Here is a 16,242-nt window from a genome sequence, read left to right on the forward strand (position 1 = left end):
AGTTACTTGGGTAGCGGATATTAATTGTCTGACCACAGACTTCAAGCAGCCTTTTGAAGTTGCATATTGGGGGTTGGGGGTATTGTATGCGAGGAATGAAATCATGTAACTTTTCTAATATTTAATGAAAGTTCCAATTATGACTAGTTCAAACCTTCATGTTATGAATACCGTTTTAAATAGAATACTGTAGTTTAGTGTGTGTGTTTTAAGTTTAATGTTAGAATGAAATGATACTTAATGTTACTTTGTTGCATTTAAACTTGCAAAGTGTGTTAGCCACTCAGTTATGTCTGACTTCTGTAGCCCGCCAGGCTCCTCTGTCCATGAAATTCCCCAGGCAAAAATACTGGAGTGAGTAGCCATTCCCTTCTCTAGGGGATCGTCCCCACCCAGGGATCAAACCTGAGTCTCCCGCATTGCAGGTAGATTCTTTACCGTCTGAGCCACCAGGGAAACAAAACTTGCAAAGTGTAAAGATAATACAGTAGAATCCTTAGAGCACGGGGCTGGGCTTTGCCACTTCCTAACCATTGTGACCTTGGGCAAAAATTCTCTCTGTTCCTCTATTTCTTCATCTTTAAAATAGGTGTAATAGTTGTAAAGACTTCCTGATATTGTAGAGAGGATTATGTTATTCATCCACATAGAGCCCATTGTCACTCAAGCTGAGATTCAAGGACTGGCAGCACTTGCATCATCTGGGAAACTGTCAGAAATGTAGACTCTCAGGCCTCATTCCTGACCCACAGAATCAGAATCTGCATCCTCGTAAGATCCCCAGGTGCTTTCTCTGCACACACTTGGCATAGTGCTTAGCATGTCATAAGCATGCCAGTGCTTATTTACACAGTGATTTTGTTGTTTGGAAAAAACAAACTCACATGATTTCATGTTGCATATGTGACAGAAATCCAAAATAAAAGTAAAATTTTCAAACCTTTATAGTCTAGTCCAGTGTATGAGGTGATCAGGATGTCACTTTAAGTTCAGTAACAGCCCTTAACTCCCTAAGAGAGCACTATTCCTTGAGCAGAAGTCCTAACTCTCATTCAAAGTATCTGCCTGGGGAATGGAGAAGTCTTGGGTTTTAGGAGCCTGCACCTTTAGCTTCTCTGCTCCCAGCTTGGTCTGCTGTTTTATGCATAGTTTGTCTAGGATTTCCTCAGTAGACACCTGGAGGGGTGTGTCACTCTCCGTTTCCAAGTCCTAGAAAATAAACAGGTTTAAAACTTCACCTGAAGATTGAGAGCAGAGAACATTATGGATCCAAAGGCAAACACATACCTATATTCACACTCAGATCATATTTTATGACTGATAAGACTGAAATATCCTCTAGAGACAGAAATTTCTCAAATGGATGGGCATCTATATGACAAAATACTTATCATACTTACTATAACAAATAAGAGGTCAGTAGCAGTGTATATAAAGCAGCCTTATATTGTCCCAAATCCTACATTACTCAAGGACTTCAAACTTTCCTAATGATAAACTGTTTATTGAGCTGCATATAAGCAGCTGTCTCCCCAACCCCAAAGTATGTTAAGGAATTACTGAAATTAAGATGACTTTAGATAAATTTTGTATTTTTACATGGTCAAATCCAGGCTAAGTTCTTAGGGTTGTTGCTCAAGAGTATAGAAAGCACTGATTCCAAATAACCTGTCCCCTCTGTTGGATCGGCTGGGGTCTTTTTAAGTTATAACACAAGACCTCTTGCTGTGTAACAAGGCTTTTAGACCTGTGCTGTCCTGTGTGGTAGCCACTAACTACATGTGGCCATCTAGCATTTGAAATGGGGCTAGTCCGAACTGAGATATGCTCTTAAGTGTAAAGTTGACATTGAATTTCAAAGACTTAGTGCATAAGTAAGTAAGAAAACAAATAGAATGTGTAATATTTCAATAATTATATTTCAATAATTATATTGATTATATTTTGAATGATAATATCTTGGTTCTTTTTAGTTAAAAATACTTTAAAATTAATCTGCTTCTATTTGCCTTTTAAATTTTCTTGGCTACTGGAAAATTTTAAATTGCACATGTGACTTGCACTTGTAGCTCACATTATATTTCTTTTGGACAATGCTGTTCTAAGCAAACATTTTTTGCCCATGGGCCGTAATTTGCTGGACCCTGAGCTCAGCAAACCAGCTAGTCCAAGACTTATACTTTAATATCCTGAAAAAAATAGATAAATGTAAAGCTTTAAAAGTTATAAACATTTGATTAGTCACTATCTTGCTTTCCTGTAGAAAACACTTCTTTTTTAAAATTTTCTTAAACATTATAAATTGTTCTTCAAATTGAATGATGTGGAACTTTTCTTTCTCTCTCAGTCATCTGTATATTTTAAGCATTCTTATGAAGACTGGCTGGAAAACAACGGATTGAGCATCTCCCCTTTTCACATAAGATGGCAGACTGCTGTTTTCAATCGTGCCTTTTATAGTTGGGGACGGCGGAAAGCAAGGATACTTTACCAGTGGTATTCTTCATTTTCTCTTTATTGGTTTAAATTAGTAATTGTGATCCTGAGAAATACATGTTAAATGAATTGTTTCCATCGTTTTCAGTTTACTGAGTTTTAAAATGTTGACCATGTAAAAACTTTCTGGCTTTATATAAGTGTATGGGATTGCATCATCGTGCTTTGCACACATTCACAGTCAAGATTCTCTGTCTTGATCTGGTGGACACATGGGTGTATGTACATACATAAAAATTCAGTGAGCTGTACACTTCAGACTTACGCATTTTACCATGGAAGTTATACATCAATGGAAAGGCAAAACGCATATGGAGCATTTTCCACCAGGAAAACAATCTTAGAGAATTCTCTCCTCCATCATCACAAGTAGAAACAAGGGTTGTGGGAGTAATAGGGCTTCCAAAAGTCTACAGGCTTTCCTCTGTGCTTCGTCTGTGATACCCATCCAGAGGAAGGATATTTAAAATATTTATCCTCCTGTAAGGCCTATGCACAAACCAACGCCAGCCAGATTGCAGCAGCAGGGTCCTGGACTCCTTGGCTATGCTAGGCCTATCCCTTTAATTTAAAATATTGTAAAAGTCATAGTTTATAGTGTTTATGGTTAGGGGATTTATAACGCTCTCCGGGACACCCTAGAGACTGACAGTTTCTGTAGCTGAAGAGTTTTTAGTATGAGAGTAGAGGGCCTTTGTCTAAATTCCTTTTTGTTAAAAATTTAGCTCCAGCTGGAGTAGAGCTAAATATCAATAATGAGGTGATCAAAAAGCAGAAAACGCAAGAGCAGATCAAAGCAGACAAAACAGAAATAATAAAGAGCAGAAATCAGCGAAATAGGAAGTATACAGTAGAGAAAATCAACAAAGCCAAAAGCTGATTCTTTGAAAAGATTAGTAAAATTGATAAACCCATACCATGACTGATCAACAAAAAAAGAAAACAACTAAAAATCAGAATTGGAGGAAGAAATATTACTATAGATTCTGAGACTCATTTATTTATTTTGACTGTTCTACACAACTTGTAGAATTTTATTAATAGTTCCCCAAGCAGAGATTGAACCCAGGCCCTTAGCAATGACAGCATGGAGTGAGACTCATTTTGAAAGATGAAGCTATTGTGAACAGTTCTATATATATAAATTTGACGATTTAAATGAAATGGACAAGTTCCTTGAAAAAACACAGCTTATCAAAAAGTTAGAAAATGTAATAGATTATTCCCAACTACAGAAGAATGACTTGTAATTATTAACAGTAGAAAAAACTGTTCTTAAGTTTTACCACATTACTATTTTAAGCCCATGACAAAATTCAACTAAAATAAAATCCAAACAGTAGAATCGGTAGATAAAAGAATGGATTTCTATAATGTCAAAGAGCTTTCATAACTATGTGAGAATAAGATAAAAACAATGCTATGTAAATGAGAAAAACAATAGGATTGGGAACAACATTCAGCCTCTTCAGTTATGTGCCATGCTGTGCCTGCTTAGTCGCGTCCCCAACTCTTCACAACCCCATGGACTGTAGGCCATCAGGCTCCTCTGTCCATGGGGATTCTCCAGACAAGAATACCGGAGTGGGTTGCCACGCACTTCTCTACAGGATCTTCCTGACCCAGGGATTGACTCCACGTCTCCTGTATGGCAGGTGGAATTTTTACCACTGAGCCACCAGGGAAGCCCCCTTCAGTGATGAGAGAATTGTAAATTAGAACTGCTTACAGAGCCAAGTACCTGTGCTTCAGTCAAGTATCTGAAGTTCAGGTAGGAAAAAGAAGCAAGAGTTATTGACATTTTTAGACATTGTTTTGAAGCTATGAAATGTGGCTGGTTAACATATTTTTTAGTCCGTGGATTGTGAGGGATTGTACATTTATGTAATTTTTTTTCCTCTTGACAGGTTCAATTTTGGAATGGTGTTTGGCGTAATTGCCATGTTCAGCTCTTTTTTTCTTCTGGGGAAAACACTGATACAGACTTTAGGCCAAATGATGGCTGACTCTTCTTATTCCTCCTCCTCTTCCTCTTCCCATTCTTCTTCCTCTTCCTCTTCTTCCTCCTCTTCCTCCTCCTCTTCCTCACTTTACAATGAACAGGTGCTCCAAGTTGTGGTAAGTGCCTTATTACTGCTCTAAGTAGCTTTGTTGAAACATAGATATATTTCTTCTGGATAGCATAATTCCTATCCATAATATAAATGTGAAAAATATCAAAAGTCTTACAATCTCTCAAATTAGTTGCTTAAACAAAATCATTAGTAAGAATATAGCAAAGAATTGTTGCAATACGTAGTAGTAGGAGGAAGAGCAGGAATAGTAATAATAGAACAAATGAACTACCGCCAAGACTGTGAACAATTACACAAGTATTAGATTTAATTCATGTTTTTTTTCCAGTGCAGATTTGTTTTTTTAAATTGAAATATAGTTGCCATACAATACTATATAAGTTATAGGCATGCAATACAGTGATTCACAATTTTTAAAAGTTGTAATCCATTTATGCTGCTGCTGCTAAGTCACTTCAGTCGTGTCCAACTCTGTGCGACCCCATAGATGGCAGCCCACCAGGCTCCCCCGTCCCTGGGATTCTCCAGGCAAGAACACTGGAGTGGGTTGCCATTTCCTTCTCCATTTATAGTTATTATAAAATATCAACTGTATTCCCTGTGTTGTAAATTATATCCTTGTAGCTTATTTTATACCTAGTTAGTAATTCATGTTGTCTTCTTGAAGTGTTGAATAATTGTTACTGTCAAGGAATAAGCATACTGATTTAAAGTCTCTTTAATGTAGAAATAAATTGCATCTTAACCCTGTGCAAAGTGTTCCCCTTTACTCTTCATGGCTTTCAAACTGTAAGCAATAATATCCTTTTAATTAAGGGTAAAAGACCTTTTGAATGATCACTGTGATTTCTTGATGTGAAGAATAATATACTGAGTTGTACTTCTTTGACTGTAAGCTACTTATTATAATTCCCACTTTAAGGAACATGTGTAGACCTATACCCTGTCAATTCATGTTTCCAGAGTTTGAAAGGGTACTTTACTACCAAATACCTTTTATTTTAAATTTTTTTCATTAACAATTTCCATGAATCATGGATGTTACATTGTTAATGTAACAGACTGTTGCGGCTAAGTCACTTCAGTCGTGTCCGACTCTGTGCGAACCCATAGATGGCAGCCCACCAGGCTCCACCATCCCTGGGATTCTCCAGGCAAGAACACTGGAGTAATTAGTGACTTTTAAAAATTGAAGTATAGTTGATTTACAGTTGTGTTAGTTTCAGGTGTACAGCATAGTGATTCAGTATTTTATTCTTATAGCAATCTAGGAATAAGTATTGTTGTTATCCCTGATTCACAGATGAGAAAACCGAGGCACAGAGCTGTTAAGTCACTTGCCTGTGGTCACAGCTAGTAAATGATGGTTCCATCACTCACCTACCACTGACTTTAAGAAAGACCAATAATTTATCAACTATAAAGTAACTATAAAGTAACTTTGACTTGTATCTAAGAGATATATGGTGGAAGGTATAACGTATAGGAGCTAAGATGGGATATAGAGGCAGGGTCTGGTTTATGAAGGGCCATTCTAAAGAGTTTTTATTTTATCTATATAACAAGTCTATGCAAAATGGACTGGAGTAAGGTTTCACTGGAGATGAGGAGGCCATTTGAGGGGGCATTTGGAATAATTCATGTCAGAAGTTATAAAGATCTAAACTAAATTAATGATAAGAAGAATGAAGGGCTGGATTCAAGGGATCTTCTGAAGTGGAGTTCTCAGACCTCAGTGATTAAGTGAATGTGAGGCTGGAGGGAGAAGAAGGAGTTGAGGATGACTCTCAGGATACATGATTGGTTATTGTTTGCCAAGGAAGGGGATAGTAGAGAAAGAAGCAAGCTTAGAGGAAATATGATCACTGGCCTGTGACTGCTAGGATTAGAATAGGAAAAGGTTTTTCGTGTTTTGTTTTTCCTGTGGCTTTTTAGTTTTATTTTAGTTTAATGAGTTTTTTTTGGGGGGGGGTGTTTGTTTTAAAAGATATTTATTCAGCATCATAATCAGACTATTAAATTTGGCAATCAATAGCATGGGTACAAAAAAACTATGTTAAAACTCTTTATTGCAATGCTTTACACTTCCCACCAATTAGAAACTAAAATAGTTTGTGCAATTAGTCACAAATATAGTCCTCGAGGTTTTTTTTTTTTTTTCCCATACACATGAGCATTGTCTAAAACATGTCTTCTTCAAATCAGCAGGGCCCTGCCACCACTGTGCTTGACTGAGTTTACAAATCTCTTGTAACTTGTAGCTTCCTGGTCACTTCACTGGCTCTCCTCTCCTGCTAAGCTTTGTTTCCTGGCAGTAATTAAAACCTCCCACCGCCATAGCTACTTGCTGCTGCAGGAACCACTATAGCCACCTTGGTTTCATGGTTTGGCAAATTATTGGCCTCTGCCACCATAGGGGCCAGAACTTCTGCCTCCAAAGTTTCCTCCTTTCATGGGTCCAAACTTTGAAGATTGATTGCTGTAATTGCCAGAATCATCATAGCTTCCGCCACCTCCAAACTGCTTCCATCATTTCCAAATCCATTATAGCCATTCTCACAGCCACCGTATCTACCACCACCATGGCTGCCACGGAAGCCACCTCAACCACTGACATTTCCTCCACAACCAAAGTTGACATTCCCACCAAAACCACCTCCATGACTACCACTAAAGTTTCCAGAACCACTTCTATGTCTTTGGCTGAATGAAGCACTAACCATCTCTTGCTTAGATACGGTTTTCCTTATTTCACAGTTGTGGCCATTCACAGTGTGGTATTTCTAAATGACAATCTTGTCTATGGAGTCATGGTCATCAAAGGTTACAGAAGGCATTCTTTCTGCTGTTGCCTCAGTCACTTTTTTCCCCCCATACTGTTCAAAATAACATGTTAGGTGCTGTTTTCATTATCTTCTTTGATGCCACCAACAAAAATCTTTTTCACAGTTAAGTGGGCACCAGGTCTTTGAGAATCTTCTCTTGAGACAGCCCTCTGGTTCCACAACTCTTCCATCCACCTTGTGTGGTCTTGCATTCATAATCGAATCCACCTCCTCCACTGTGGTGTATGTGACAAACCCGAAGCCTCTGGAGTGCTTGTGTGTGGATCCCTCCTTACCACACAGTCTGAGTGTCCTCCAAAGCTCAGAATGGCTCCTCAGACCCACAATTGGTTGTTTCAAAGCTCAGACCTCTGATGAAGAGCTTCCGCAGGCTTTCTGGGCTCTTTGATAGACTCCAACTTAGACTTGACTGTAGTGGAGGAGACTTCAGTGATGCTTACGTGGCATCATCCACAGGCACAAAGAAGCTAACAAGCTTTTTAAATTAATTTTTTATTTGATAAATTTGACATAATTTGTAAATTTAAGGTATACAGCATGTTACTTTCATACATTTATTTATTATAATATTGCCATTGGAGCAATATCTATCAGATTATATTATTATAGTATAGTATTATTGATTTTAGTCTTTATACTGTGCATGAGATCTCTGTGGCTTATTTGCCACTCATTGCAACTTTGTACCCTTAAACGCTCAATCTTATCAGCACCCCCTATCTTCTGGTAACCACCATTTTATGCTCTTTTTTTTCTTTTTAACAGATTGGACTTTTTTAGATTCTATATATAAGTGATACCATTTAGTACTTGTTTTTCTCTGACTTATCTCACTTAGCATCATGTGGTCAAGGTCTATCCATGTTGTTGCAAATGGCAGGATAGCTTCCCTTCTCATACATGAATAATATTCTATTGTGTATGTATATTGCTACATTGTTTTCATCCATTCATCTATTGGTGGTCATTTGGGTCATTTCCATAATCTTTGCTATTGTGATAAACATCAGTTCAGTTCAGTCACTCGGTTGTGTCTCACTGTTTGCGGCCCCATGGACTGTAACACGCCAGGCTTCCCTGTCCATCACCAACTCCTGGAGTTTACTCAAACTCATGTCCATCAAGTCTGTGATGCCATCCAACCATCTCATCCTCTGTCGTCCCCTTCTCCTCCTGCCTTCAATCTTTCACAGCATCAGGGTCTTTTCAGATGAGTCAGTTCTTCACATCAGGTGGCCAAAGTGATAAACACAGATATGCATATACCTCGTCAAAATATTTTCATTTCCTTTGGGTGTATACCCAGAAGTAGAATTGATTGATCATGTGTTAGATCTATTTTAACTTTTTGAGGAACCTCCATATTGTTTTCCATAGTAGTTGGACTAATTTATATTTCCACCAACAGTGCGTTAGGGTTCCTTTTTCACCACATCCTTGCCAACACATGAGTTGTCTCTTCTTTCTTTTTGTAAAAAAAAAATTTATTTGGTTGTGCTAGTTCTTACCTGAGGCATGCAAGATCTTAGTTTCTGCTTGCAGGATCTGGTTTCCTGATCAGGCATCAAACCCAGAACCCCTGCACTGGGAGCACCAGGGAAATCCCTCTTCTCTGCTGATGATAGCCATTCTAACAGGTGTGAGGTATTATCTCACTGTGGTTTTGATTGGCATGTTCCTGATGATTAGTAATGTTGAACATTTTTTCATGTTTCTTTTGGCCATTTTGAGGTCATCTTCGGAACTAGTACTTCTGCTCATTTTTTAATCAGATTGTTGGGGGAGGGGTTGTTTGTTTTTGTTAGTTGTTTATATATTTTCGATATTAATCTCTTATCCAGTACATGGTTTGCAGAAATTTTCTCACATTCTGTAGGCTGCCATTGATTGTTTCTTTCACTATGCAGGAGCTTTTGAGTTTAACATAATGTCATTTGTTGATTTTTCCTTTTATTGTTTGTGCTTTTGGTGTCATGTCCAAAAAAAGTCATTAACTGAATGGCAAAGTGATATTTAGAGGAGAAATTATTTCTTTTGTTTTCTTTTCCACTTATTCATAGAGCTCACAAAATATTGACTCTGTTAGGAGAGCCATGCATTGGAGCCATTAAGAAGTCCACTGCCTTCTGTGTATCTACCTGGCATGTTTTTGTTTAGGTTTGTTATATCTCCTGACTTTGATATGAACGCTTGTAGCTCAAAGAACTAACTTTCTGTTTATTCTGTAATTATCTATGGCCTCATTCAGTATTAATTCCCCAAAACCTGACACTCTATGTTATTGAGAGATCAGTATTCTGGTACATCTAATGCCCTGTGTGATCATGGCTGAAGCAGATGGGCAGTCAAGTACCATTGCCAGCAAATAAGACCTACCATCTGTTGGTATAGTCACATACTCAAATCCTTACCTTATTTCATTATTAAACCCATTGACATAATAAGGAAAAGGAATCAATATCCTGTTGGGTCAAGCCTACTGATTTATTTGAAATAAAGGTAAGATAACCTGAATAATTTATGATATAGAGGAAATGTATGAGAATCTTAAGTACATCAGTTTAGAGAGGTATCAGAGATAAGAAAACTATAGGTCTGAATAGACAGATACCTGGCAACATGGGAAAGGAGCAGATATGTAGAAAAAGGTACACTGATGTTGGCCTTGGAGTACACAATGAAGCAGGGCAAGGGCTAATAAAGTTTTGCCAAGAGAATGCACTGGTCATAGCAAACACCCTCTTCCAGCAACACAAGAGAAGACTCTACACATGGACATCACCAGATGGTCAATAGTGAAATCAGATTGATTGTATTCTTTGCAGCCAAAGATGGAGAAGCTCTAAACAGTCAGAAAAACAAGACCAGGAGCTGATTGTGGCTCAGATCATGAACTCCTTATTGCCAAATTCAGACTTAAATTGAAGAAAGTAGGGAAAACCACTAGACCATTCAGGTATGACCTAAATCAAATACAATGAAAGTGACAAACAGATTCAAGGGATTAGATCTGATAGACAGAGGACCTGAAGAACTATGGATGGAAGTTTATGACATGGTACAGGAGGCAGTGATCAGGACCATCCCCAAGAAAAAGAAATGCAAAAAGGCAAAATGGTTATCTGAGGAGGCCTTACAAATAGCTGAGAAAAGAAGAGAAGTGAAAGGCAAAAAAAGGAAAGATATAACCATTTAAATGCAGAATTCCAAAGAATAGCAAAGAGAGATTTTTTAAAAAGCCTCCATCAGTGATCAGTGCAAAGAAATAGAGGAAAACAATAAAATGGGAAAGACTAGTGATCTCTTCAAGTAACTTAGAGATACCAGGAGAACTTTTCATGCAAAGATGGGCAGGTCCTTGATGCATGCCCAAGGACAGAAATGGTATGGACCTAACAGAAGCAGAAGATATTAAGAAGAGTTGGCAAGAATACACAGAAGAACTGTTCAAAAAAGATCTTCACGACCCAGATAATCATGATGGTGTGATCACTTACCTAGAGCCAGACATCCTGGAATGCAGAATCAAGTGGGTCTTAGGAATCATCACTAAGAACAAAGCTAGTGGAGGTGATGCCATTCCAGTTGAGCTATTTCAAATCCTGAAAGATGATGCTGTGAAAGTGCTGCACTCAATATGCCAGCAAATTTGGAAAACTCAGCAGTGACCATAAGACTGGAAAAGGCCAGTTTTCATTCCAATCCCAAAGAAAGGCAATGCCAAAGAATGCTCAAACTACCGCCCGATTGCACTCATCTCACACTCTAGCAAAGTAATGTTCAAAATTCTCCAATCCAGGCTTCAACAGTATGTGAACTGAGAACTTCCAGATATTCAAGCTGGATTTAGAAAAGGCAGAGGAACCAGAGATCAAATTGCCAACATCCATTTGCTGGATAATAGAAAAAGCAGGAGAGTTCCAGATAAACGTCTACTTCTGCTTCATTGACTATGCCAAAGCCTTTACTGTGTGGATCCCAACAAACTGGAAAATTATTATTTTTTTTTTTTTTGGAAAATTCTTAAAGAGAAGGAAATACAAGACCAACTGACCTGCCTCTTGAGAAATATGTATGCAGGTCAAGAAGCAACAGTTAGAACTGGACATGGAACAACAGACTGGTTCCAAATTCGGAAAGGAGTACGTCAGGGCTGTATATGGTCACCCTGCTTATTTAACTTATATGCAGAGTACATCATGAGAAATGCCAGGTTGGACGAAGCACAAGCTGGAATCATGATTGCCGGGAGAAATATCAATAACCTCAGATATGCAGATGACACCACCCTTATGGCAGAAAGTGAAGAACTAAAGAGGCTCTTGATGAAAGTGAAAGAAGAGAGTGAAAAACTGGCTTAAAAGTCAACATTTAGAAAACTAAGATCATGGCATCTGGTTCCATCACTTCATGGCAAATAGATGGGGAAAAAATGGAAACAGTGAGAAACTTTCTTTGGGCTCCAAAATCACTGCAGATGGTGACTGCAGCCATGAAAGTAAAAGATGCTTGCTCCTTGGAAGAAAAGTTTTGACCAACCTAGACAGCATATTAAAAAGCAGAGACATTACTTTGCCAACAAAGGTCTGTCTAGTCAAAGCTACAGTTTTTCCAGTAGTCATGTATGGATTGAGAGTTGGGCTATAAAGAAAGCTGAGCACGGAAGAATTGATGTTTTTGAACTGTAGTGTTGGAGAAGACGCTTGAAAGTCACTTGGACAGCAAGGAGATCCAACCAGTCCATCCTAAAGGAGATCAGTCCTGAATATTCATTGGAAGGACTGATGCTGAAGCTGAAACTCCAGTACTTTGGCCACCTGATGCAAAGAACTGACTCGTGAAAAGACTGATGCTGGGAAAGATTGATGGCGGGAAGAGAAGAAGACAACAGAGGATGAGACAGTTGGACGGCATCACCAACTCAATGGACATGAGTTTGAGTAAGTTCTGTGAGTTGGTGACGAACAGGGAGGCCTGGCGTGCCACAGTCCATGGCCTCGCAAAGAGTCGTTCAAGACTGAGCAACTGAACTGTTGTTCTTGAAAAGAGTTGCTTAATAGGGTCTGAGTAGAGAGAACTTCAGATAATGAGCATCATAAAAATGTACATATCCTCTGACCATTTATTTCCACCTCTGGAACTCTAGGTTAAGGAAATCATTCCAAATTATAGAAAAAGTAGTATTTATCAAGCTTTTTATCCTAACCTTTATGAAGAATTGGAAACAACCACAATACATAATAGAGGATTGCTTAAATTATGGGATTGTCATTCAGGGTAATTTTATGAGCACATTAAAAATGATGACTATGAAAGCTAGTTTCTTAACTAGAGAAAGAACTCTTAGAATCAATGAATTTAGAAAGCAGTCCAAGCAGCATGGTTTGAATCTCTTCTTCAGTTACTAAAAAAGGCTTCAAAGTGAAATCCCTTTGTTATACACAAAAAGAAACTGTAATTGAATTAAAATTAAACTGTGAAATTAAAAAAGACCTTGAAAGGAGAAAAATCAAGTTTCTGTTTATAGGAACACAGAATGAGAAAAACATGCATAAAATTAATGGCAAAACCATGACTATAGATATATTTGACTACATAAAAATTTTTATGTATAAAAAACCAAAAGCAAAATAAAAAGACAAAAAACGTGGGACTACATCTATGGCATGAATCACAGAAAACAGATGATTGATATTTTAAGTGATCTTACAGTCAATAAGAAAACACAGTACTCTAAGGAGAAAAAGAAAATGGACAAGTCAGGAATAGGCTACTCAAAAAAGATCTCCCAGTGGTCAAAAAGTAGGGGAATGGGTGTTCAACTTAATAAGCATCAAAGAAATAGAAATCAAACGATGGGATACTTTTTATTCCTCTGAAATTGCAGATTTGAATAAAATGAGTTTGCCCAAGGTTATGGAAGGGTCTGCTTTTGGAGAGCAGTTTGATCTGTGTCAAAATTTTTAAAGTATAATTGTTTTTATTACCTCTCTGTTAGGCATGATGTAAATGGTAGACAAGGATTATCTCTTGCAATCCTCAGAATCACCCTTTTAGGTAAATAACATGGTTATTTCCATATTAATGATGTAGAAATTGAAGTGTTAGAGGAATAATCCAAACTTCAAGGTTCCTTATATAGTATAATGGAGCCAGAACATCAGACACACCTGATGTCCCCAGAGTGTGAACCAACCATGCTTGCCTAACAGTTTATCCCCTAGATATTTATGTATCTAAGACTGAATGTTTATCACAGTATTTTGTAAGAGCAGAAACCTTTCAAAACAATTGAAATGCCCAACAGTCTACTCCATGAAATACAGTGCAGGTATTAAAAAGCATATTGAACCAGAAAATATTCATGGGAAAATGTTTGTAATACTATTAAGTGAAAGGGCCAGATTTCAAAACCATGTTTATAATAAAAATATAGTTTTTAAAGACGGAGAAGCTCTTTTGCTGACGGAGAAGTCAGCAAAAACAAGACCGGGAACTGACTGTGGCTCAGATCATTTTCTCAGTCAGCACCAAAGAATTGATGCTTTTGAACTGTGGTGTTGGAGAAGACTCTTGAGAGTCCTTGGACAACAAGATCAAACCAGCCCATCCTAAAGGAAATCAGTCCTGAATATTCATTGGAAGGGCTGATGCTGAAGCTGAAACTCCAATACTTTGGCCATCTGATGTGAAGAACTGACTCACCGGAAAAGACCCTGATGCTGGGAAAGGTTGAAGGCAGGAGGAGAAGGGGACCACAGAGGATGAGATGGTTGAATGGCGTCACCAACTCAATGGACATGAGTTTGGGTAAACTCTGGGAGTTGGTGATGGACAGGGAAGCCTGGCGTGCTGCAGTCCACGGGGTCGCAAAGACTCAGACACGACTGAGTGACTGAACTGAACTGACTGATGTTCCATATGGCTTTCTTTTTGCATTAAACTTCAATTTTAATATATTTATGTGTCATTTTGATAGTGCTTTTCTCACCAATGTACTAGACAAGCTGATGAAATAGAAAAAATGAAGGGTATGGTGCTCCTACACCAATAAGGCACTTTTATTATGCTCCCTTTAATGATCAACTCTCATATAACTTGATAGTAGTAAAATGAAACTGACTGAAGAGGGGGGTGGAGACTTCCTGTATCACTCACGTAAGTACTTGAAACCTTGCAATAACACTTTGGCGGAAGGACTGGGAATTGTAACAAGAATTCCCACATTGGGCTTCCAGCCCTGAAGGATGAATCAGCTGCTGACTCCTTCACTGTCCCTCTGACTTTCCTGGCACTCTGCCAGGTTCCCTAATTCTTCCCCATGGTAAAGAGTTTGGGAAGCTAATATTTTAATGTTTTAATCTAGTGTTTCCTATTCGCTTTAGATTGATGTGCTTAGTTTAAAAAAAAAAACAACTGGTGTTTTTATTTTTATTGTGATGGGAATGGAGAAGTGGACAATCAGTGTTTATATTACTTTTAGCTTACAGAACATTGGATTTGGAAGTTTAGATGTTAGTACAGAGTGAACATCCAGGTCTCTTGGTGCCCAAGTGTGTATTTGTTGTTGTTTCTATGAACAGGTTCCTGGCATTAATTTACCCGTCAACCAACTGACCTATTTCTTCGCTGCAGTCCTCATTAGCGGTGTTGTACATGAAATTGGACATGGAATAGCAGCTATTAGGTAATATTTCCCTCTTTCTCTCTCTATATATATACAGGATGCAAAAAAAAGCATTTCATTTAGAAGGACTTATTACTAAAATGTGGGACTTCCCAGGTGGTGCTAATGGTAAAGAACCCACCTGCCAGTGCAGGAGAAATGAGAGACACAGGTTTGATCCCTGGGTTGGGAAGATCCTCTGGAGTAGGAAAAGGCAACCCACTCCAGTATTCTTGCCTGGAGAATTCCATGGACAGAGGAGCCTGATGTACTACAGTCCATGGGGTCACAAAGAGTCGGGCATGACTCAAGCAACTTATCATGCACACATTACTAAAATCTGCTACATTTGATACTTTTTCTTTCTGTGACTACTGCCCGGTGCATATCCACCATTATTACTTTAAGCTACCTTCTCTTTTGTAGACATTAATATATTGATGAATATGCTTAGTTAATTGTGCACATCTATAATCTGGGTCTTTCTATCCTTTGTCCTTTGCCAGCATGGTTATATCCTCATGGTGCATCACTATTTTCATCCAGTCCCGAAACCTAATCTTTATATTCATCATTGGATCAGAATGATAACCACTGCAGTCAAATCCCACCCACCTGCCTTCTTAGTACTTACTTTGGTTCATCATCTGAAATACTTTCCTGCTTCTACTCATGGCCTCTGCTGCCTACAGCAAGAACACTGAAAGCTCTGGGTTTGTTAACAAATATCATAGCCTGTCTAGAAAACCAAGTGGGAAAAGATAAGGGAGGATGAGACCTGGGACTTGCTTCAAGTATCATGCCCTGTTCTTGTCTTGACTCTCCAAGTGTATCATTGAGCATTTTATTTTATTTATTTATTTTTTTTTTAATTTTAAAATCTTTAATTCTTACATGCGTTCCCAAACATGAACCCCCCTCCCACCTCCCTCCCCATCATTGAGCATTTTAAAGTGAGCATTTTAAAGTCTCCTAAATGTGTGAAATCGTGATAGGGGAGAGAGTGTGAGTCACAACTCCCCTTTATTCCTGATAATGAACACACATACTGATGGGAATGTGTTTCATCCTTTGGGTGTGTAGACCACATAAAAAGTTTTAAAGGAGAAGATTTAATCATTTCTTATTACTTTCCAGTTGCTTATGAAAAGAGTCTGTT

General features: G+C 38.2%; 1 protein-coding gene across 4 annotated transcripts in view; it reads left to right on the forward strand.

Moving 5' to 3' along the window:
• MBTPS2 (membrane bound transcription factor peptidase, site 2) overlaps nt 1-16,242 on the forward strand; it is a 93,012-nt gene that overhangs the window by 47,358 nt on the left and 29,412 nt on the right. For all 4 annotated transcript variants that reach the window (XR_011446296.1, XR_011446297.1, XM_070291448.1 and 1 more), the window contains exons 2-4: nt 2,348-2,496; nt 4,404-4,614; nt 15,001-15,104. Coding sequence is in view for 2 of the 4 variants with exons in the window: in XM_070291447.1 (XP_070147548.1) it covers nt 2,348-2,496; nt 4,404-4,614; nt 15,001-15,104 (464 nt within the window). In the remaining 2 variants the exon portion in view is untranslated. The remainder of the gene's footprint in view (nt 1-2,347; nt 2,497-4,403; nt 4,615-15,000; nt 15,105-16,242) is intronic.

The sequence above is a fragment of the Ovis canadensis genome, chromosome X (genome assembly GCF_042477335.2).
Source record: "Ovis canadensis isolate MfBH-ARS-UI-01 breed Bighorn chromosome X, ARS-UI_OviCan_v2, whole genome shotgun sequence".
NCBI lineage: Eukaryota > Metazoa > Chordata > Mammalia > Artiodactyla > Bovidae > Ovis > Ovis canadensis.